General features: G+C 41.7%; 1 protein-coding gene across 1 annotated transcript; it reads left to right on the top strand.

The window, feature by feature from the left end:
• Nucleotides 1–91: 91 nt before the first annotated feature.
• Nucleotides 92–24,925, top strand: LOC138964915 (partitioning defective 6 homolog beta-like). Its single transcript, XM_070336990.1, has 4 exons — nt 92–256; nt 6,281–6,500; nt 12,757–13,034; nt 13,770–24,925. Exons 1-4 carry the CDS (start codon nt 194–196, stop codon nt 14,160–14,162), a joined length of 954 nt encoding a protein of 317 aa, XP_070193091.1. The 5' UTR covers nt 92–193; the 3' UTR covers nt 14,163–24,925.

Here is a 24,925-nt window from a genome sequence, read left to right as displayed (position 1 = left end):
GTAACTTTAAGTGCGTTTTGTAGGGCCTATTCCACACAATACATTTGTCTTTGGGAGTAGTCAACATATATTGTGACGTCATCACGAAAGGTGAATGTGGGTCAGAGTGTTGGTCATTCGCGAGGAATTTGCAACAACGAAGGGGTGGTTCTAAGTACGCAGCATCACCAATGTAGCATTATTCCATCGAGAAATGGCGAAACACACGCGGAATTCGTCAAGATCAGACAACGTTGTGGTGGAAGTGAAGAGTAAGGTAAGTGTTGATTCGCGCACCGACCAGGTGTGTCGCACTGTCGTCCGCAAGGCCGCTGACAGGCTTAGTTTTTTGGGGGGGTTCTCTTCTGCTCGCTGGCGGTATTCTACTCGTGTAGTTTTACAACTTCACATAATCATTATATGTGTCCTAGTTGCGCTTACCACTTGTCGGTGGCTTGAAGCTTTACCCCTGTCATTTTAGTCGTACGTACCTGACACGTACGGCGAGTATGATGAAGTTTACTTTCCCAAAAAGAAGGAAGAGACTTGAAACTTGGTGGCCTCTTCGATGACTGGAACGTTACAAAAGCTCTAAACTTGGAAGACTAGCAGTAGTGGAAATCCCCCTTTTGCTTTACCTGAAGTTTTGTGGACGCATTTGCATTGAGTGTTACCGTTTGACGCCTGTTTTCCTATTAAAAGGTTTTGAACTAATTAATGACTTGGGTTTTAAGTCATGTGGTTTCCAGTTTAATTAATGGAAATTAAAGTTGAAATAAAACAAAGTTTAAGACTAGACTAGTTTAATACTGTTTAGTATGCTGGTGTATCCTGAAGTCTGTGAGTGTGATCCTGAGAGCTTCTGGAGAATGACGAAGAAAAAGGGTAGTGGTGGTGGTAAATCATCTTGTTCAAGTTATTGTTGTGATCCTGACTTCTGTTCGTTAGAGTAACTTCTAAAGAGTAATTAACTTATTAAGACACCATGCACATCCCATACAAAACTGGCAATGTTGGCTTTTAATTTTATACGATTGACACGTTTGGCCTAATTTTCTGACATCAGTAAGCTTGTGACACTGACAGATTTCTTTTGGAAGTATCTGTGCACTACACTGTACATATATTACACTTATAAATATGTAAAACTATGTTGAATCTGGGTGTTCTATGCTTAATTGCTACCTTTTTAATAGAGGATTCACAAACAATGAAGTGACGGCCAAATGAATCCTCACCCATTTCATAGACAAGATTTGCTTAAACATTCCCCATAAATAAACAGGTTCTTACATTTAAAAAGATGGGAGTCTAGTTTAAACTTAAAGTAAATCGATTTGAAATCTATGACATGTGCAGCACTTAAATCCTTTTTGATCAGGAGTACTCCCTTCTTTGTGCTTGCCTCAGCCTGAGGGTAGCATGTGTCATCACCCTACACCAAGTTGCTGTTTGGGTGGGGTCGGTAAATTAATGATCAATTTGTTATGCCGAGAAAAATGTGCATCACTGCATGTATGCATCTTTTTTAACACCATTCCCAACTTTTGGACTCTTTTCCCTTGTGGGCGACGTGAATAAAAAGTAAAATACAACATGACTGTTATACTAGGTTTATAATCCATACATGGGTATACAAGTTCATGTACAAGCAATGTTAAGTTTTCATTGGTTGAAATCTGGGACAGGCTGATCTTTCTTAACCCAGTGTGGGATTTTCAGTGGGGCGACCACCCCCAACCCAGCGCGTCCCCGGGTGGCGGATAGGGGAACGGTCTTTAGATATGAAGATCAGCCGCTTGCGGCCGCGGACCAAACTGGCTCCGGGTGGGATCCCGGAAAATCCTCCCCCCTGTGCTCTCAGGGTAGGACGTACGGGCCATGAGCTAAGGGTGAGGTAACCCCGACAGAAAACCCCGAATGCTGAAGACGGAGGACCCGGGCCGCACGGCGCATTCTAACAAACCATGGGTACACGCACTTACGCAAATGATGACACAATCAACCAGCACAGATGGAAATGGCGCTCGCCCATTGAGGACCCCCCAGGGTGGAGCAGCGTCGGGTCCCATGCCTCAAAGGGACCCAGCCCCAACTACTGGAGGTCCCTCCCGTCCGTCTTGTCACGCCAGGGGACGCGGGAGGAAAGTGACTGGCACCACCACAACCAGGAAGAAACCCAGTCAGCAGCGACCTTTTCAGGTCATGCACTGGAACGCAGAAAGTATCCTGAACAAGAAGACAGAGTTGGAGCATATCCTGCATGAGAAGAACATCAACATCTGCTGTATTCAGGAGACGCACCTGACACCCCAAAAGTCCTTCAAAGTGAGAGGCTACCAATGCCTTAGGTCCGACAGAACAGACCGAAGCAAAGGAGGAATCCTGACCCTCATCAGGAACAACATCAATGCCTGTTTGATAGAAACGCACATGGAGGACTCCGAATATCAGGTGATTCGAATCCAGACGAAGACATCAGAATTCCATCTTGTCAACTTCTACTGCCCCAATGATAGACACCTCGCCCTTGACACGATCCCCGCAAAGGCCTCCAACTTCATCGTGGTGGGTGACTTCAACAGTCATTCACAGAGTTGGGGATATGACCACCTGGATCGGAGAGGAGAAGAGGTGGAGAACTGGCAGGACGACAAAGGTCTCATCCTTTTGAACAGTCCCTTTGACTGCCCTACATTCTACTCCAGAAGATGGCACACTACATCAACTCCTGACCTAGCCTTCTGCACGGAAGACATGCACCAGCTAACCAGCAGAGAGGTCGGAGAACAGCTAGGTGGAAGTGACCATCGGCCAGTCTTTTTGACCCTGGGCATGGAGTCCTGCACTGAAGCTTCCTTCCCACGGTGGAACTACAAAAGAGCGAACTGGTTCCTCTTTAGACACCGCACCAGCGAACTCACCAAAGACATCAGAGTCGAGGGTCGAGACATCAACATGGTGGCGAAGGACTTCAACATGAGCATCCTCAGAGCAGCGCGTGAGTCCATTCCCAGGGGTGCCAGGAGAGACTATAAGCCCTACTGGAGCAATGAATTGCAGGAACTGGATGATGATCTGGCAGACGCCAGAAGGGAAGCAGAAGTCAACCCGTCACAAAACAACAACATCCGCCTCCAGGAAGCCAAAGCCAAATTTCTCAAAAAGAAGCTACAGGCAAGACGGAGAAGCTGGCAAGAGAAAACAAGCTCTCTGAACCTTGAGAAGGATGGCAGAAAGCTCTGGAGGCTCACCAAGCAGTTGAATGATGAAAACACCAGCAGAGGAAAGATCACATTAGAAGAGAACGGGAAGGTGCTAACTGGAAAGCATGCTGCCAACCAATTTGCTGAAAGCTATGCAGCTGAGAGCAACCTCCATGTTAGCCCCGAGAAACAGAGAGAAGCAAGAAGAGAGAAAAGAGAGAGACCTGCCAGACAGCCGACAGTGGACGCCATGAGTCAACCACTCACACTCCACGAGCTGCACTCAGCTCTGAAAAAGTCAAAGGCGAAGAAGTCCCCTGGCCCAGACGGCATCACCAACGAGATGCTAACCCACCTTGGTAGTGCAGCAGAAAACAAGCTACTCGAGGTCTTCAACAGCAGCTGGGAGGAAGGATCGCTACCACAACTCTGGCGAGAAGCGATCATGATCCCCATCTTAAAAAAAGGGAAGGATCCAAAGAAGGCCACCAGCTATCGCCCAATCAGCCTCACCAGCTGTGTTGTGAAGACCCTGGAGAGAATTGTGAACGAGCGCCTCAGGTGGTACCTGGAATCCAGGAACCTCCTCGCCCCTGAACAAGCTGGATTCCGACAGTTCCGCAGCACTGAAGATCAGGTCACTTACCTGGCGCAAGAAGTTGAAGATGCCTTTCAGGAACAGAAGCTGGTCTTCGTCACCTGGATAGATCTTCAGAAGGCCTTTGACAAGGTCTGGAAAGATGGACTCCTTGTAAAACTGCTGAGGAAAGGCGTGTCCAGCAACATGTACCAGTGGATTCGCTCTTACCTCTATAACCGCAGGGCAAGAGTTAACGTCGACCAGACCAAAAGCAAGAAGTTCCTCCTTCGTCATGGCGTCCCTCAGGGCGGAGTCCTCTCCCCCACACTCTTCCTTCTCTTCATCGACGATCTGGTGTCTGAGATGCCCAAGGGGATCAAAGCTGCTCTCTACGCAGACGACCTTGTGATCTGGTGCAAGGAGGAGCACGCAAGTACTGCCACCTACAGAATGCAGCAAGCGGCAGATAGGCTGAACGCATGGGCAGAAGATTGGTGCGTCTCCATCAACAAGGAGAAATCCTCCACCACCCTATTCACACTGTCGCCAAAGCAGAAAGCCGGAACCATTAGGCTTGGTGGAACTCCTCTGAGAGAGGATGAAGAAGCAACGTACCTTGGTGTCACCTTTGATAGACGGCAGACCTGGAAACCACACATTGCACAGGCAGAGACGAAGGCCCGGCGCAAGCTAGCCATACTCAGGAAGCTGGCAGGTACCACCTGGGGAGCGAACGAGAAGATACTGAAGACAGTATACCAGGGAACAATCAGACCCCACCTCGAGTACGGCTCCACAGCGTGGTCAACCTCAGCCAAGACAAACCTGCAGAGCCTTGACCGTGTGCAAAACCAGGCCCTCCGACTCATCACCGGTGCAATGAAATCCACGCCCATCAAGGAAATGGAGAAGCTTACCACCATCCAACCCCTCTGTCAGAGAAGAGAAGCCAAGACTATGGTACAGGCCGAGAAGCTCAAGTGCCTACCCGACCACCCCATGAAGCACAGACTGAGCAACCTCACCAAGAACCGGCTTAAACGGAGCAGTTTTGTACACGAGAGCAAGAGACTTTCTCGACAGTACAGGGAAGTCCTTCCACAGAACACTCTACCTCTGACTCAAGAAGAAGAGGAAACCCCCAAGGCAACAGAGAAACCAGGCATCCAGATCTGCACCAGTGTTCCACATGTTACCTCAGGAGAAGATCAGAATGACACAGCTCGACAGGCACTCACCTTAGCCCTGATCGACGAACAGTACCCAAAAGAGGCGTGGATCCATGTATACACCGATGGATCAGCAACTAACGCCGTGCTCAATGGAGGTGCAGGCATTCTCATCCAGTTCCCTGGGGGACATACAGCTACATCCAGCGTTGCCACTGGCAAACACTGCACAAACTATAAAGCAGAAGCAGAAGCTCTCATGCAGGCCGCCTCCTTCGTTCAGGACTCCGCAGACCCTTGCTACCAAGTTGTCTTCCTCTCGGACGCCCTTTCAGTCCTTCAGGCCCTAGAGAACGACAAACTCCCACAGCTGGCCAAAGCATTACAGATGGTCAGACAAACCAGAAGAGTTGTCCTCCAGTGGATACCAGCACACTGTGGGATACCAGGAAATGAAAGGGCAGATGAGCTGGCAAAAGAAGGAGCCGTGGAAGACCAACCTGAAAACAATGTCAGCTTTAGTGAGCAGAAGACAATCATCAAGGCATTGATGAGGCCAAGGACAAACAGAGATGACTACCACACAATGTCCAGAGAGCAGCAAGTCAACCTCATCAGGCTGCGTACTGGCCACAACAGGCTCAATGCTCACATGAACCGAAAGTTCAAGCTGGCGCCATCACCAACCTGTGCCTGCGGTCAAGAGGACCAAACAGCGGAACACATCTTACAGCGATGTCCCTTACTAGATGAGGAACGAAAAGAAGTGTGGCCGTCACCAACTCCCTTGCAGACCAAACTATACGGCAGTCGACAGGAGTTGGAGAAAACGACAACATTTATCACCAGTGCTGGACTGATTGTGTAACCTCTGCGAACGCCAAGAAGAAGAAGAAGAGATTGGTTGAAATTTACGAGAAGCCAGATCAGCATCTTATGAGATGTGACGATATTGCAGTGTTTGAAGGTGGTTTTTGTTTTACATGGTCTGACTGCTTTAGTGATGGAGAAACCTTTTTTTTTTAGGTGCTTGGACTTTATTTTCTACTCTGTCAAGAAGTACCAGTTTGGAAAATGGCTGGCATTGCCACCGTAAAAATTATTGAAACCATAAATCTCATAATCATGTTCTCACCCTTCTGCATCTTATTACGCAGCTTCTTTTATGCAGCTTGACTTAGAAGTATGTTCTTTCATTTCAGTATTTTTCTGTCTTGCTTTTTCAGTTTGATGCAAAATTTTTACCTCTCTTTTTCAGTTTGATGTAGAAAAAAAAAATCTTTTTCAGTTATAAAACTTATATATATAGGGTACTTTAATCCTGAATTTGTTTTTCCCTTTTGCAGTTTGATGCAGAATTTCGACGGTTTTCTGTTACACGAGACAGCAAGTATCCAAGCTTTTCACGTCTGCTGGAGGAGCTTCATGGATTGGAGGATATACCATTCATCATCACCTACACAGATCCTGGCCATGGTGACTTACTGCCAATTAACAATGATGACAACTTCATGAAAGCACTTACAACAGCGAGACCATTGCTGAAACTTGTGGTTCAGCGGAAAGGTAAAACCGCACAATTCCATCTCTTTTTGCTTAAAATAATGTGTTATCCTCTTTGTGGTTTTTGGTAGACGTTTTTTCTACTTTACTTGAAATATCATTATAAGTACAGTGTCAGACAGCACAGTGTGTTGAAAGGATGTGATAGTGGTACATTTGTAATACGCACTGAGTAACTGTGCAGTCAGGTTCTACTGTTGACAGAATGCTGGCACAGACTATTGTAAGAGAGGTACAGGACTCTGAGTCTGTATTATGTATTAATACCATGGTAGATGTGTGGCCATTTGCTGTACATGCTCACAGCTAGTGGGTTGTTACTTTTTATAGTCGGCTATTGTGGGCAAGCCCTAAATTGAGTGGCCCTGGAGAACACTTCTGTTTTAACTCATTGTCTCCCAGGTACCGATACTATATATCCGTACCCACTCATATGGCTCTAGCTGACTAGGTACGGATATATCCGCTCAGACTGTTAGCTTCAGTCGCTTCCTGTAACGTCGATCTAACGCCTGCATTCCAGCGTGTTGATACACAGTTTCTACACAGTTACTACAATTCTGATTGACCTGCTGCACAGAGACCGACTAAAAAAAACCTTGGTCAACATAGGTGGGGTAGAAAGTGTTAACTTAAAGAAGGAAAAATTGTATTTTTAAGACCCCAAATTTAAGACTCCCTCCGTTCTAAGACCTTGTTTCCTCAGACTTTCTGTTCAGAACCTTTGTAAATTTGAGACCCCTTCCTTTTTTAGACCTGATTTTCTCAGATTGTTGGAGGTCTTAAAAGGGGGGTACCACTGTATAGACTAAGTTACAGACCTGTGTTAATGCAGACAGTGAGGCAGCAAATGTTGTGATGTGTGTAGACAGAGGGGGATCTGTACTAGGATCAGCATGCAGTGTTGTGTTGCAGACTAAAAAAATGTATACACATACCCGCATACCAGCGAAAACGCATGTTCAAGCACACACACACGCACACGCTCGAACGCTCGCTCACTCACTCACTCACTCACTCACTCACTCACTCACTCACTCACTGTCGTTCTATAAAACTATTATAAGGAGACAGTAGGAATGTTGAACCGCAGATAGTGGTGTGAGGTAGATCATTGATGCAAAATGACCCAAGCCCTGTATAACTGTCACAATAGTACCGCCACAATAAACTATCGCAGGACATGTAATAACACTGATGCTGTTACCGTGGCGTTCTGTGGAAATATTGGTGTGTCTGTCTTGCATCCTGTGTATCAGTTTGTGTCACTGTCCTCAAGAGACTGATGGTGTTAGACTGTTAGGGTTTTGTGGAAATATTGATGCATGTGTCTGTGTATCAGTTTGTGTCACTGTCCTCAAGAGACTGATGGTGTTATGGTTCTGTGGAAATATTGGTGCATGTGTCTGTGTATCAGTTTGTGTCACTGTCCTCAAGAGACTGATGGTGTTACGGTTCTGTGGAAATATTGGTGCATGTGTCTGTGTATCAGTTTGTGTCACTGTCCTCAAGAGACTGATGGTGTTACGGTTCTGTGGAAATATTGGTGCTTGTGTCTGTGTATCAGTTTGTGTCACTGTCCTCAAGAGACTGATGGTGTTACTGTTACCGTTCTGTGAAAATATTGGTGTGCCTGTGTCTGTGTAGCGGTTTATGTCACTGTCCTCTAGAGACTGATGCTGTTACCGTTCTGTGGATATATTGGTGTTTGTGTCTTACAGCCTGTGTAGCAGTTTATGTCACTGTCCTCAAGAGACTGATGCTGTTACTGTTCTGTGGAAATATTGGTGTGTCTGTCTTACAGTCTGTGTAGCTGTTTTTGTCACTGTCCTCAAGAGACGGATGGTGTTACGATGTACCGTACTGTGAAAATATTGGTGTGTGAGCCTGTGTATCAGTTTATGTCACTGTCCTCAAGAAACTGATGGTGTTACAATGTACCATTCTGTGAAAATATTGGTGCCTGTGTCTGTGTTGCAGTTTATGCCACTGTCCTCAAGAGGCTGATGCTGTTACTGTTCTGTGGAAATATTGGTGTGTGTGCCTGTGTCGCAGTTTATGTCACTGTCCTCAAGTATCGTTCTATGGAAATATTGGCATGTGAGTGTCTGTGTAGCAGTTCATGTCACTGTCCTCAAGAGACTGATGTGGAAATATTGGTGTGTGTGCCTGTGTAGCAGTTGTTTGTCACTGTCCTCACCAACAGGTTTAGGTGATGACAGGGAGCCAGGGCAGTGTGTGCGGAAGAAGAGAGAGGGTGGACAGTACTGTGCGGTAGACTATAAACAGCAAGCAGTGGTCGTGTGGGGGGTCAGATTGAGAGACATCGACCACTAGACAAAAGCTTAGCAGGGCCAAATCATTGTACACACCGGCAGACAGGTATTACTGTTGACAGTAAGCCGCCACAAAAGGCTGCGGAGCAGACACAGAGGGAGACAGTAACACCAGGCACTGCTATGGTGTCTGTTCGGGGCCAGGGGTTAATGAGCTCTTTTCCTCCTCTTGCCAAACAAATCCTCTCCCTCTCTTCCCAACCACTTGCCTTTGTACTGCAGGGAGGTTTTCTCCCCTGGGAGAGGTTATCAGGGCCTGGGTGGTTCCAAGCTAAGGTGCTCAGCTTTCTTCTCTTGTTACCTGCTCTGTGTTGGCCTGTATTTTGGTTTTGGTCTTGCAAGCTTTTTGCGTTTGGCTGTATTATATACAGTATAGACCGGTTGTAAGAAACCCGTGGGGACCCAAACTTTAGGTTTCTTATATCCGGTGTTTTCTGTAACCGGTTTGACCGGATATAAGAAAATATTGCAAGTCGACTTTCTTATAACCAGTCAATCGTTTTTTCTATGTAAAATTGATGTTTTCACACTATTTTCGCCTTTACTTGTTTTTGTATGTTTAAATTGTATTACACACAAACAGAGAGAGAGAGAGAGAGAGAGAGAGAGAGAGAGAGAGAGAGAGAGAGAGAGAGAGAGAGAGAGAGAGAGAGAGAGAGAGAGAGAGAGAGAGAGAGAGACTGAGAGAGAGAGAGAGCCTTAGAGAGAGAGAGCAACAAAACCCAAGGAAATTTTATCTTTAAAGCTTTTATTTTCAAAAGCAGTAAAACAAATAATGATGGTAATCCAGCTAACGGACGAATAACAGGCATTGATTCAAATAAAGAGAGAATGTCATATGTTTGACAATTTGCTACATCTCAGACGAAATAACGTGCAAATGTAATGATAATTCTTTCAGAGGGTTCGAAGTATAATCACCATTTGTGATGTACCTCGACAGACTTTTGAAATTGTTGAAAGCTCAGAGGGGTTTTCTCCATATATGAGCCAGCGGAAATATTTTGATTGTCTTTCATAATTTGTGGTTTGGGTAGTCTCCTATAAGTAAGAATATCTCTGTCTATCTATTTGTCTGTCTGTCTGTCTATCTCATCCCCGCCCCACTCACCCCTCCTCCTTCGACTCAAATTGAGCTAGGAAATGAATAGTCATCTGTTTGGAGTGAAAAGAAATCAGAACATTCTGTTCTAAGTACATGTATACTGGAAAAAATATGATAAATATATTCACCCATCTCGATATTCAATGGAGATTCAAGCAGAGTTGTCTTTTGGCCCACTAGGCCTACTGATTGGCATCTTTTGCCTCGCTTCTGTGCAAGCACTCACACTAAATTAGAAAGGCCACATATATACATGTAGATGTAAGCTTGCATGACCTCATGCATGGCAGTGACTACCCAAAATAACTTCCGTTTACATAGTCCAATACAAGGCATACTTAAGCAATGTGTCACCACTTCTACTTGACAATCGAAGACTATTCATCAATTGTAATTAGCTGTTTACCAGAAAAGAAAACTCAAACAAACAAATCCCGAAATATGGATCAAAGTAAATTGGAGCTCTAAAATTGTAAAAAATAAATAAATTATAAGGTATTCAGCTAAACTTATTTTCTTATAACCGGCCATTGGTGCTGCTCGGGACCAGAGATTTCCTTTCGTACAAACGGACTTTCATACATCCGTGTTTCTTACAAGCGGAAAATTCTAAGTAATAACAAAGAGTAGATGCTGCCAGGACCCTCCCAGCACCTTTCATACAAACGGACTTTGTTACATCCGATGTTTCTTACAACCGGTCTATTCTGTAATTGGCATTCACAGTTGTACAATATATACACTTACAGGCAAGAGATTTGTTATGCCAGTTCTGTCCTTTTTAAATTTCCAGGGACCAATTATTGATATTATTATATTGAGCAACTTTGCATATAGGTATTTTTTTCAAACATGTTCCAAGAGGAATATTTTTAGGGTCTTTTTTTTCTCACAGAGCACAAAAAGACCATTGATTGAAATTGAAATCACATTCTTACCATTTGAGGGATCCAGTGAGTTTGCTTTAAACTAAAGTAAATTGGTACATTTATTTTCATTTGGCAAACTGTGTAAACAATCATTGTAACTCATTAACAATAGCATTTGTACTTAAAAAATTTGTGAAAGTTATTGATTATATGCACATGTATTTAGGTTTGCAGTAAACATCATCTATAACAGCGACTGTGCATGTACAAGACTTGCAAATAAGTAAATTACGCTGAGGTTCCCAAGCTTTCTGTTTTAAGATTTACTTGTGTACAGCACATTTCTGTGCTGTTCATTTTACCTGAAAGTACAGGCACATGTAGCACTATTTCGGGTGATTGAAAATCTCTTGTTGATTTATCAAGTCCCTCATCTTTTTGGTCTGTGCAGTCTTGGTTCCTGGGACTATCCATAACCTTTCGTTTTTCCAAATCCATGATTGTAGTCTCAACCAACTCAGCTCCTTGGCAATCCTTCCTTCCCCTTTTGTTTTTGTTGTTTTACCACTTGCCCCCAACCCACTCAAGTCCTTGCCTCCCCCCCCCTCCCCCCTCTCCTCTCCCTGCTCCCCACCCCAAACCCTGTTTCTTGTGTATGGCTTGTGGGACTAATCAGAGGCAGGACAGGTCAATTGTTGTCTTAGAGGCTTGCTCTGCTAATAGTGCTTTGTGCAGATTTAGAGAGGTGGGGCAGCCCATTTCTAGAGCTGGTTATTTTCAAGATGTGAGAGAAAGCTGTATGAGGTGTTGGATGTTTTGTGTGTGTGTGTGTGTGTGTGTGTGTCTCTTTGGAATTGATTCCCCAGCTTTAACTATTTTTTTAAATTATTATTATTATTTTTTTTTTTTGGGGGGGGGGGGGGGGTACTTTAGAGGTCTACCATTTTGAGCATAGTTTGAAATGTCTCAAGGGGCCAGGGGAGCTTTTATGGATGGAATAAATGAATGCAGTTTTAAGACATGTGTATCTCAATCCAACATACTCATGAAGACATGGGCACACGCATTCTCTCTCTCACAGTCACACACACACAAAATAGAGACAGAGAGAGAGAGACAGAGAGAGAGACAGAGAGAGAGAGAGAGAGAGAGAGAGGAGAGAGGGGGGGGGGGGGTATGAGAAGGGGAAAATGTTGTGAAAGATACTTGCATTGAGTGAAGGGAAAGGCCATGGTAGACACCCAGTGTGAACGATCTGAAACAGTGTCCTACCATTGTGCTAAACTCCTTGTGTTATGGAAATGTGGTCTGCTTTTGAAACTTTGTGTACACTGACCTTGGTAATGGTAGGTTGAGAGCTGAGGGTAGCATTTGCATAAGATGTGCAAGATAACTTATTCAACCCCAAAACACATAAGCTTAGCCTCTATTTTTAACACAGCATTGGGAATAAATCTTACATGTGACACAGGTAAAAAAAAGTAGTTCAAGAAGAATCCCAGTAAATCCTAAAAATAACAGATTTAAAACATGTTGTTTGTTTTTGTTTGTAAATTATCTCTTCTGTTCAGAACTTTTTTTTATGCACATGCCGCTCAGCCCTAAGTTGTTTATTAGCAGAAAAAGTTTTGTTGTATACACAAACATGGGCTGTATCTAGTCAAATAAAACTTCTTTTTTTCTCCTGGTATATTATACACAATGTATATGTTTTTGTTTGATTTGGGGGGGGGGATCACATGATTTACAGATTTTGCAGGTGAAAAGCGGCTTGTTTTTTTGTACAAGAATGATGCTGTACTGCTATTATTTATGTTCATCTTTCTTCTCAACTAAAGTTACAAATGTATTTATATATTTTTCAGGGGAACAGCAGCTTGTTATTCTGACAATTGTGGAAATAACACAGTCAGTGCGTTACATTTTATTGTAAAAAAAATATTTTGCAGGGGAAAGCTATGGTGAACTGAATGGTTATGGCTCTTACCCTGTCAAACGTCGCAACCCTATCAGCAAGTTGCTGTCAGGGAATGAATCACCACCCAAGCCACGTATCAAAATCAGTCTTCCAGACGACTTCCGGCGAGTGTCAGCCATCATTGATGTTGACGTGGTGCCAGAAACACATCGGCGAGTCAAGCTGATGAAGAACGGATCTGACAAACCTTTAGGTTTTTACATTCGAGATGGACAGAGTGTTCGAGTCGCACCTCAAGGATTGGAAAAGGTAATGTGATGCCTTGCTTGTTCAGCGTCTTTTGTAGGCGTAAAGGTAAACGCATGTTAAATGTTACTCCCTCTTCAGTTCACCTTTTGAAGAAAGGATCTGACTAGCCTCTAGGTTTTTCATTCAAGATGGACAGAGTTGGTCACTCTGCATGGTTTGGAAAAGGTAATGTGATGCCTTGCTTGTTCAGTATGTTTTGCAAGGTGAATGCGTGTTAAATGGTTCTTCCTTGTCAGCAAAATTCTTACTAAATTTCCCCTGATTTTTGGGAAATTTATTGTTGTTTGGGGTATGTGGTTGCTTGTTTGTTTCTTTGTAGTTTTGTTGTTTTAGCTTTATTTGTGTGTGTCTGTAGTTATTTATTTTGTTGAGAGTGAAATGTACAGACTATTGTTTCTTTAAAAAATCAAGAAAAGCTTGTAAAGCCTGAAATGTTATTGCACGAGTTTCAACAGTAAAACTTAACCACCATTGACCAGTTTTAACAGTAAAACTTAACCACCGTTGACCAGTTTCAACAGTAAAACTAACCACCATTGACCAGTTTTAACAGTAAAACATAGAACAACAATGGTGACTGCGCGTGGGAGCGAGAAATAAAAAGACCAAACACGACTGTACTCACGTGTTCGATGAAGTCGATAGGTATAACAAAGCACTTTGGTCTTTTTATTTTAGTATGGTCTTTTTATTTTAGTAAAACATAACTAACGTGTATTGTTTTTTTCCTTTCAGGTGCCAGGTATTTTTATCTCTCGTCTGGTGCCGGGCGGCTTAGCAGAGAGCACCGGTCTGTTAGCAGTCAACGATGAGGTCCTGGAGGTGAACGGCATCGAGGTGGCCGGCAAGACGCTAGACCAGGTCACCGACATGATGGTGGCCAACTCTTCCAATCTCATCATCACCGTCAAACCCGTCAACCAGCGTATGACCTTGGCCCCTCAGCGAGGGTCAACGTGGCGGGGTTCACAGGCCTCTTCCGCATCTCACCATTCCTACCGGTCATCCAAATCATTCGACAGTGATGTTGCTCCGTCGGAAAGTCGTGGTGATGACGATGAAGATGAAATTCAGGATCACTTGCAAGAGGATAAGTCGGACAAAGACAGTGCTGTGGTGACTCTGTAGTCTAGTGCGGATTTCGTGTGTGCTGCGTTTTTACCCTGGGCTTTGGGTTGTGACTGTGCGAGCGTTGTGATGTGAGTGAAAGAGAGAGTGATCCTTGTCGTAACGGACAGGAAGAATTTTATGCAATACCTGAACAACATCAGGAAAAGACAGTATGGTTCTGGTACTGCGTTCTGCATGTGTTTGGCTGACTCTTCTTACAACTCCTGCCTGCCTGGTATCTTGATCCCAGCCAAAGAGATCAACCTTCCAGACAAGTCATACCTGGTCATAGTTTGATTGTGACCCCATGCCTTCATGTCCCCCCGCTTTTAAACAGCATGGTTTGCATTCCAGCGTTTTTACTTGTGCCCCAAAATGTGTTAAGTTTCAACACATTGCATGTTGAACACTTCTGTTTTACTTGTAACTTTGGTCTTGGTAAGGTTAATTCCATGAGGTGTTTACCTGAATTTCATTGTGTCTAGGTTTACAGGTATTCTTTTTGCTCATCGTCAGTTCTACAAGCCTCTGTTTTATTTGCAGGAAATGCATAGGTGTCAGATACATGTAGTAATATAGTAATGAAAATGTAATCAAACTGGTAACATACTTTTAACGACGTAAGCCCATCTGTTCATGAAAATGTGCACTCCATGATTGGATTAATGTACTGGAGTGCAGGCAAGCCCAAAGATACAATCCTTTCCTTGTGGAAAATCTTGTAAAAACACCACAGATTCCTTCAGACTCCAGTGTCAATCAGCAACAATAATTTGTCCTAAAACTCCAGTGATGGCGCTAGTATTTTTTCAAACCGGTACACAAACTTTTATTATGTAAACGGTCCAGAAAAAAACGGTAGGCTGGTCATTGGAAACAGAGTCCAACTCAGAATACTGATTTCATTCTTTACCAGCAAAAAAACCACCCCGGTAGTTCTTAAAATAACAATCGGAAGGTCAAACCGGCAGCCAATTTTGTTTCGGTCATTTCTTGTTTCAACCAGTAAAATACCGGTAATTACTGGTTAACGCCAATACTGAAAACTCCCACCATGATTAGGTGTGTGTCCAAGTGGCAGGGTGCTCTTGCCCCTTGTCAAAGTCAGGACACAAGTGTGGTGCATAATAGAGTCAATGACAAAAGGTGACGTTTTCATGTCAGTATGTCCCAAATGACCGTACCAGCACATTTTTCAATCTATCAAATCTGTTTTCTTTCTATTTTTTCTAATAACATTCGTTAACAATTGATTGTCAACTGGAACGGAAGAGCACAAAAAGTGTAACTTGATATGTAGTTTCTCTAGAGGGAAAACAACTTCCACTTTCATGTCAGTGTGTCCCATGCAACATACATTTGCCAAACAGCTATGTGTGCGTAGATTATTAGTTAGTGGTATAGAAAATACTGATCAACAATTGAAGTCAGTTTTCACATCCATTTTCTACCAATTCTTATTTTTTAAAAATTCTTTTGGCAATGGTGAAATTTCAGCAATTGTGTGTCATTCGGGACAGTGGACATGACACCTGACCTTTTGTCACTGTCTCGGTACTTTACACAAGAAGCAAGGTACATTTGCCTGAGTGACATGTCAGCAGATATATTTTGCTGGAGTGGACAGTTTAAAAAGTGAGGTCTTTGTTCCCTGTTAAAACCGACTACAAGTACAAGTGCTTTTTACATTTAGTCAAGTTTTGACTAAATGTTTTAACGTAGAGGGGGGAATCGAGACGAGGGTCGTGGTGTATGTGTGTGTGTCTGTGTGTGTGTGTAGAGCGATTCAGAGAAAACTACTGGACTGATCTACATGAAACTTGACATGAGAGATCCTGAGTATGGTATCTCCAGACGTTTCTTTCATTTTTTTGATAAATGTCTTTGATGACGTCATATCCGGCTTTTTGTGAAAGTTGAGGCGGCACTGTCACGCTCTCATTTTTCAAGCAAATTGGTTGAAATTTTGGTCAAGTGATCTTCGACGAAGCCCGGACTTTGGTATTGCATTTCAGCTTGGAGACTTAAAATTTAATTAATGATTTTGCTCATTAAAGTTGTCATTAAAATCGATTTTTCGCAAACAGATTTAAAATTGATTGCATCGAATTCTTCGTCACATTTTGAATCTAAAAATATATACATATGTCATGTTTACTCTTAAAATGTGATCACAATTAACGAAAATAGATTAATTAGTCTTACGATTAAAATGTAAGAAATCGATCCAAAAATGATTTCATCTTATTCTTTATCATTTCCTGATTCCTAAAACATATAGATATGATAGGTTGTATTCAAAACAAGCTCATCTGACACAACCGTCGTGCGAAGAAGAAGAAGAAAACAAGCTCAGAAAGTTAACAATAATACAGAAAAGCACGCTTTCCTGCTTAGCACAATACGCTACCGCGCTAATCTGGCGTGTCAATATCACTACGTTTTGCACGTGGAAGGTGAGCGATTTCCTTCATGGGGGGATTGACGAAGCTGTACTGTCTTGGTGAAAAAATACAGTGCGTTCAGTTTCATTCCGTGAGTTCAACAGCTTGACTAAATGTAGTAATTTCGCCTTACGCGACTTGTTTTTTCTTTGGATGGATGCAGTTCTCTCTAAATGTTTTATACTATATTTGCAAATCTAAGCAGAGCTGCTGTCGGTTATCATTCTCATGGAATTTCCCTTACAAAATACACATGATCTGAGTCTGTACAAACTTGCTTTATAATGCTTATCACATTGTATGGAATAGGACGCGTAGCTCAGCTTCTGTAATGAGCTCCATTGTAACCAGCCAGCATTGTAAATAGGTTTTGCTTTATTTTTGTGCATGCTGTTCAATAATGATGATTGTTAGTGCTAGTACTGCTACACAAGTTTTTAGTTTTTACAAGTGCAGACACCATTCATACACAAACACACATGAGAAAAGAGTAAATCCATATGAAGCTCAGATTATTTATTTATTTATAGGTTGATTAACTGATTTACACATTTTTTTTTATTATTCCTTGTCAAGAGGATAGAGACAATGTTTCAGTTACTTGATTTTTTGAGAGAAGTTGCTTTGAGAGCAAAAATCTCGAGCTCAGGAAAGTTCTTAACATTTGTTCTGCCTTAATGTTTTTGTATGATGATTTTAACTTTTGAAGGCATGCATCCAATACATTCCTTTCGACGTTGGTTCCTGATTGATAATAATCAGATTATGAAATGCTAAGCACGCTACCTATTTTCGTATAATTTTTTGCATATCACATATCAGCGACAAATGTACATCTGTTATTCCTTCGCCGGACCCATCTCCCCAAACATGCAAGCAGTGAGCGCATAAGCGTTCATGTTTTTGATGTCACCACACAAAAAAAAAATATGACTGATGTGAAGCATTGAGGACTAAAATTTAGCTAGACAATCAAGAGTACCAGACCATTCTTTCGTCTTCATACCTACCACTATGTCCAAGATAATATGGGGTGTAGGTTGGACGGAAGGGGTAAAACCATTGGATTTGGATGCTCCTACTGAGTAGGAAGGGATATGTGAGGTTATGTGTGACTCTTCGTTCAAATTTCTGTTGCTCGTGAATTTGAATCATGGTCTTTGATTTGTGGGAAAGATTTCCTGTGTGTTGTCAAAAAAGTACATCTAACAATCTTGTTGACAATACAGGAAGAATATGGGAAAGTCGTTTAATTGTTCTTGTGGATTCAGGTGATAAACTGACCATTGAGTATGAAAATGAAAGAGGTAGAGAAAAGATTTTTTTTCGTGTGTTTTCTCCCCTGTTCCGGCAAGTGACTAAGCTTCAGTAAGAGTATATATATCATACCAAATACTTTTCCCTTTATCAACTGAGGTTCAACATATTACAACAAATGATCAACATTAATACAACATTCCACCTATTTTACCGAAAACGTATGATATACAAGAGGCAAAGAAGTTGTTCGTCATCAGATGCTTGAAAGAGTCACATTTCCACATTTGAAATTGGTGGCAAACATTGAAATATTTAAAGATTTCTCATTTCCTCCTTTTTTTTCTTCTTCTGAGACCCAACTTATACAGTTATAATCAGACTTAGTATGGTCTGAATCTAGAACAGGTTGATTAATTTTTTATGAAAGTTTGTACAGTTTGTTATGTATATATATGTGCAGCAACAATGGTAGAAGTTGCACAGTAATATGTGTAACAAAGTGCCCAGAATTTAGGACTTATTGGTTAAGGAAGTAATGGAGAAAAAGGGGACACAAACACATTCCTTTTGCTTTCGGTGTGTCGGTTGGTGTATCTCATCATTAGCTTATTGAAACGCTTGCTTTTGTTGAGAAGCTGCTATGCAGTCCGCTTTAAGAAGAAAGTAACATGGCTGAGACTTGTTGAGGTAGTGATGTTAAGAATGACACTTTTTTCAACTACGGAAAAAGTGCTTTGTTTGAGAAAGAAAGATGCGTAAAAGAACTAACATATATGTTGACAGTTGATATGTGTTCATATGACAGATACTCCCAACATTGTGACTGAAGGTAACGGCACGAAAGAAAAGTGTTTGTGGCTCAGATTGACTGTTACTTGCAAATTGTGTGATTTGAAAGCCGTCCAGTGAAACAGAAACGGTGGTAACCGAAAGGAAAGGTGGTGCCTTATTGAATATTCCCCCACTGCTCTTTTCAGTGGTCTAGGAGTTGAGATTACACCTTGTGAAAAGTGATCTTCAGAATTTTAGCTGTGAAATGGTGTGTTTTATTTTGGATAAAATATGGTGTATTGTGCTGGTATTTTCTTGTTGCCACAATGCCTTTTATGCTTCACCTAAAAGCAATGCATAAGGTGGCAGAAGATTATACAAGAGGTTATTATCTTTAGCATGATCAGAATTTAAGCAAACAAGTCTGCAAATATTTCTTAAAGTGATTTGAGATCTAACAGCAGGTCTGGGGTCACACAAAAATGCTGCAGTGATTTTGCCCTATTTCTGTACTTCTCGTTTTAGCATCACTGCCCTATGTTTTATTGTTCCATGATTGCATATCACCAGCCTTTATATTGCAAAAAGTTGTCTTTGGTGCATTATGTGTGCTATTGCTAGGGCTGTACTTGTATTATATATATATATATATACGACTAGTGTCTGTGTGTGTGTGTGTCTGTGTGTCTGTGTGTCTGTGTGTCTGTGCGCGATGCGCGGCCAAGGTTCTCGATGGATCTGTTTCAAATTTGGTGATCATATTCAGGTACACCCTGGACACAACCTGGTCGATGAGATATTTCAACACGTGCTCTCAGCGCGCTGCGCGGAACCGATTTTGGTTCCACCTCAGCTATTTTGGTTCCACCTCAGCTTACCCGGGCCCCCATACCGACACACCATAGCCGCTACACCACATCACAACGCCAAAGTTCTCGGTGGTTCTTTTTCAAATTTGGACACCGTATTCAGCTACACCCCGGACACAATATCATCGATGAGATATTTCAACACGTGCTCTCAGCGCGCAGCGCTAAACTCATGTTCGTTTTTGTGTTCATTTCACCATTATAAGTAACTCTTCCTTATCTTCTCCAGTGTTTGGCGTTTATCTCCCTTCCTTCGTGTGGCTTTCCCGTTCAGTTGTAAGTTACTATTTATTTTTAGAATGTCACTGCGCTGTCCAGAACGCTTCCCTTGCACCCGTAAGTTGTTCTTACTGTCAAAGTGAAAAGGTCGAATCAATTTATAGCCACGCGAAAAATACACTCTCACCTATCTCTATATATTTATAGATACAGATATGCATATATATATACGGCTTCTCTGTGTGTGTGTGTGTTTGTGTGTGTGTGTAGGCAAAAACCTATGTATTATAGAGTTCTGTTTGTGATGGGGTCTAGCGGCTTTTGTCTGTCTGTATGTTCTGGCATGTGAGAAGCCACAGTAGATAATATAGGGCTAAGAAATAAGCTCTAAAATTCTCAATCCCGTTTGACAGGACTTCGCCTTTCAAAGGTGATTGTGGTGAACCGCCACGCTGTCTGTCTCTGTTGCGCCGTTCACCCCAAATTCCCGTTTCTGAGAGTGACTATTTTTAGAATGTCACTGCGCTGTCCAGAACGCTTCCCTTGCACCCGTAAGTTGTTCTTACTGTCAAAGTGAAAAGGTCGAATCAATTTATAGCCACGCGAAAAATACACTCTCACCTATCTCTATATATTTATAGATACAGATATGCATATATATATACGGCTTCTCTGTGTGTGTGTTTGTGTGTGTGTGTGGGGGAAAAAACCTGTTGATTGTAGAGTTCTGTTTGTGATGGGGTCTAGCGGCTTTTGTCTGTCTGTATGTTCTGGCATTTGAGCGATTCACCCCGGCGAAGCCGGGTATTCCTCTAGTATATATATATATCTATATATATATACGACTAGTGTCTGTCTGTGTGTCTGTCTGTCTGTGCGCGATGCGCGGCCAAGGTTCTCGATGGATCTGTTTCAAATTTGGTGATCATATTCAGGTACACCCTGGACACAACCTGGTCGATGAGATATTTCAACACGTGCTCTCAGCGCGCAGCGCGGAACCGATTTTGGTTCCACCTCAGCTATTTTGGTTCCACCTCAGCTTACCCGGGCCCCCATACCGACACACCATAGCCGCTACACCACATCACAACGCCAAAGTTCTCGGTGGTTCTTTTTCAAATTTGGACACCGTATTCAGCTACACCCCGGACACAATATCATCGATGAGATATTTCAACACGTGCTCTCAGCGCGCAGCGCTAAACTCATGTTCGTTTTTGTGTTCATTTCACCATTATAAGTAACTCTTCCTTATCTTCTCCAGTGTTTGGCGTTTATCTCCCTTCCTTCGTGTGGCTTTCCCGTTCAGTTGTAAGTTACTATTTATTTTTAGAATGTCACTGCGCTGTCCAGAACGCTTCCCTTGCACCCGTAAGTTGTTCTTACTGTCAAAGTGAAAAGGTCGAATCAATTTATAGCCACGCGAAAAATACACTCTCACCTATCTCTATATATTTATAGATACAGATATGCATATATATATACGGCTTCTCTGTGTGTGTGTGTGTTTGTGTGTGTGTGTAGGCAAAAACCTATGTATTATAGAGTTCTGTTTGTGATGGGGTCTAGCGGCTTTTGTCTGTCTGTATGTTCTGGCATGTGAGAAGCCACAGTAGATAATATAGGGCTAAGAAATAAGCTCTAAAATTCTCAATCCCGTTTGACAGGACTTCGCCTTTCAAAGGTGATTGTGGTGAACCGCCACGCTGTCTGTCTCACCCCAAATTCCCGTTTCTGAGAGTGACTATTTTTAGAATGTCACTGCGCTGTCCAGAACGCTTCCCTTGCACCCGTAAGTTGTTCTTACTGTCAAAGTGAAAAGGTCGAATCAATTTATAGCCACGCGAAAAATACACTCTCACCTATCTCTATATATTTATAGATACAGATATGCATATATATATACGGCTTCTCTGTGTGTGTGTTTGTGTGTGTGTGTGGGGGAAAAAACCTGTTGATTGTAGAGTTCTGTTTGTGATGGGGTCTAGCGGCTTTTGTCTGTCTGTATGTTCTGGCATTTGAGAAGCCACAACAGATAATATAGGGCTAAGGAATAAGCTCTAAAATTCTCAATCCCGTTTGACAGGACTTCGCTTGCAGAGGTGATTGTGATGAACCGCCACGCTGTCTGTCTCTGTCTCGCGATTCACCCCGGCGAAGCCGGGTATTCCTCTAGTATATATATATATTTGTACACAGTAAATTGTACAGTGTGACAAAGTATTAATGGGAATTCAGTTACTCACACAGTAACATTGTACATGCTCATTCGTATCATAACATAAGAACTTGAAAACGTGAGTATAGGGTTGAAAACAAAGAAGTTAATACCGTTTGATAGGAGAATACGGTAGTTTTCTCATTTTGAGGTAATTTTCTCATTTTGACTGCAGTACACAGCATTGGTGTTTAATTACCCTAGATGTTTTGCTAAAAATATTTGCTCTGTTTTACTGTCATTGTCTTTGTATCACTTGCATTACACTACAGCGTTGGTAAGAAATGTGAAAGACTTCTCTGTGAATTTACAGTACCGTAACCTGCGAAGAGACTGTTTAGTTGCATCTCTTAACATCATGGCGTGTTGCTACATTGGTCTGTGCGAGCTGTCGAATGGATAGCCGCTGTTGCAAAGTTTACACAATTCATTTCAAATTGTAAAATTCTTTATTTTTGTAAGCCACTATTCGTTAGTTTGAAATATTTTTGGGCAGTGAAGGTTATTGTTATGCTACTGGTTTGTTTGAAATTTATGAGAGAAAAAATGTTAGAACAGGAAAAAGTTTGTGTCCGGCTTTAAAAAAAAATGCTTTATAATTATTACGGGCACCAGCATGTCCTCTATGCTTTTTCGTTTCACTTATCTTGTATTTGATATATTCTTCAAACAAAAAGAGAGCAAAGTTTGAAACTTTTTTCTGCCACCATTTCCAATTTCTTGCACTTTTACATGCAAAGGTTGTGATCCAATGAAACATATCAATATCATATCCTGTCCTTAAAATAATCCTTCCCGAAGTAAGACCTTTGTTCTCACATCCATCGTCCTGAATGCATCCATTTCTATGAGAAAGATAATAACAGTGACGTGATTTTGTTTTAGTGTTAACTCACCTTGTTTACTGGAAGCTCTGACCAATTTCATGTTATGGTTGTTATGTTTACATACATACACCATATATATAATCACTTATATGTTTTCTGTTACTGTACACTATAATCAACAGATTCAGATGTAGAATCAGTAGATGAAACAATAGCAAACAAAACTAGCTGTGGCATTTCACACTAAAATGTACATGTAAAGGCACACTCAACAGAAGTGAGTGCCACAGGGTACTGAAATTTCCATGTGACTGTCTTTAGAGCTTATATGTTATGGAGCTTTAAAGTGGTCATATTGTCTAGTCTCTTTTAACACAGTATGTTAATAATAATTACAGGCATGTAGCCATTGGACTTATTTATTTTTAATTTTTACTCTGTGTCATGGTTTTAACATTGGAGACAGAGACAGCTACTTTAGGCACATGACACTGTTTCTGCTCAGAGAAAAGTGAACAGATTTTCTGATCCTCGTTTGACTTTCTCTGGAGAAAAGGCATGTTGTGTTGATGAGAGTTTTGTAGAGAAATGGTAAACAAGTTTTGATATAATCTGCTGAACTGCAGTTTTAATTCTACTTTACATAGTCATTTGTAAATGTACAAGTAGTTAATACTTTTGAACAACTTTGATGCAGAGAGTTTGATTATTGAGCATACTCCCATCCGACCAGATTAGGTGTACAGTGATTACGGTGATTAGTGATTGCAGTGATGTTTTGTGCTATCAGCATCTGCACTCTTCTTCCAGCTCTTGGCTTATATTTCATTTTATAAGACAATCTGGCAGTTGAAAAGGTTAGATACTGTGTGTTTTGTTATGAAGACATGCGTCTGACTGTACCTTACTGCAGCATTATTTGCGTTAAGCTAGAGCCTGTGGTAATCACATGCCTGACAGAACTCAGTTAAAAATGGTGCTGTCTCTTACCTTTACTTTTAGCTGGGATACCATGCAGGTTGAAAGAACACTATCAGTACTTGTCAAAAGTATATGAATTCTTCTCTGGCTTTTTCAATTTCATTTCTTTTGATTTCTTACTTCAAATATGAGTGTATAGCTGCAGAAGGTATGCTATTACACTATGAAAATACACTATTAGTTTTAACTATTCTAACTGTAGAAGGAAAAATCTTACACATGACTTTGCAGATATTATTCACGATGTATATCGAAAACACAAAATGGCTTTATTTTAACCCTATGAACAGCAAATCGCAATTTGTAAAGGGCAGCAGCTGGGATATGAAAACTTGGCTGTGTCATGTATCTGCTTTTAAAGCTAAAATCAAACCTTCAGAAGTGCACTTTAAAGATTGCATTGTTTTGTTGTCATTTTTACTGTACTTTGAGATAAAGCAACGCTAATTTAAAAGGGGATTTTTTCATGAGAATTTCACAATGTCTTTCCCATGTCTACTTCTATACCCCCCGCGGGTTAGGGGGAAGAATTTACCCGATGTTCCCCAGCATGTCGTAAGAGGCGACTAACGGATTCTGTTTCTCTTTTTACCCTTGTTAAGTGTTTCTTGTATAGAATATAGTCAATTTTTGTAAAGATTTTAGTCAAGTAGTATGTAAGAAATGTTAAGTCCTTTGTACTGGAAACTTGCATTCTCCCAGTAAGGTAATACATTGTACTACGTTGCAAGCCCCTGGAGCAAATTTTTGATTAGTGCTTTTGTGAACAAGAAACAATTGACAAGTGGCTCTATCCCATCTCCCCCCTTTCCCCGTCGCGATGTAACCTTTGTGGTTGAAAACGACGTTAAACACCAAATAAAGAAAGAAAGAACAAGAAACAATTGACAAGTGGCCCAACCCATCTCCCCCCCTTTCCTCGTCGCGATATAACCTTCGTGGTTGAAAACGACATTAAACACCAAATAAAGAAAGAAAGAAAGAAAGAAAGTCTACTTCTATGGGGACCAGTGCTGTTACAGGACAGAATAATGTCAGCAGATAATCCTGAAACCCTGTGAAGAGTGTTTAGGTTTTCTTCAAAACATTATGTACTGGTCTTTGTGTCTGTATTTATCCACTCCAATGAATACCGACATGCATGAAAATGTATTTTCATACTGTATACAATAAAATATGCCTTCCATTA

Source organism: Littorina saxatilis, linkage group LG1, assembly GCF_037325665.1.
Source record: "Littorina saxatilis isolate snail1 linkage group LG1, US_GU_Lsax_2.0, whole genome shotgun sequence".
Lineage (NCBI taxonomy): Eukaryota > Metazoa > Mollusca > Gastropoda > Littorinimorpha > Littorinidae > Littorina > Littorina saxatilis.
This window is presented reverse-complemented; position numbering and strand designations above follow the sequence as displayed.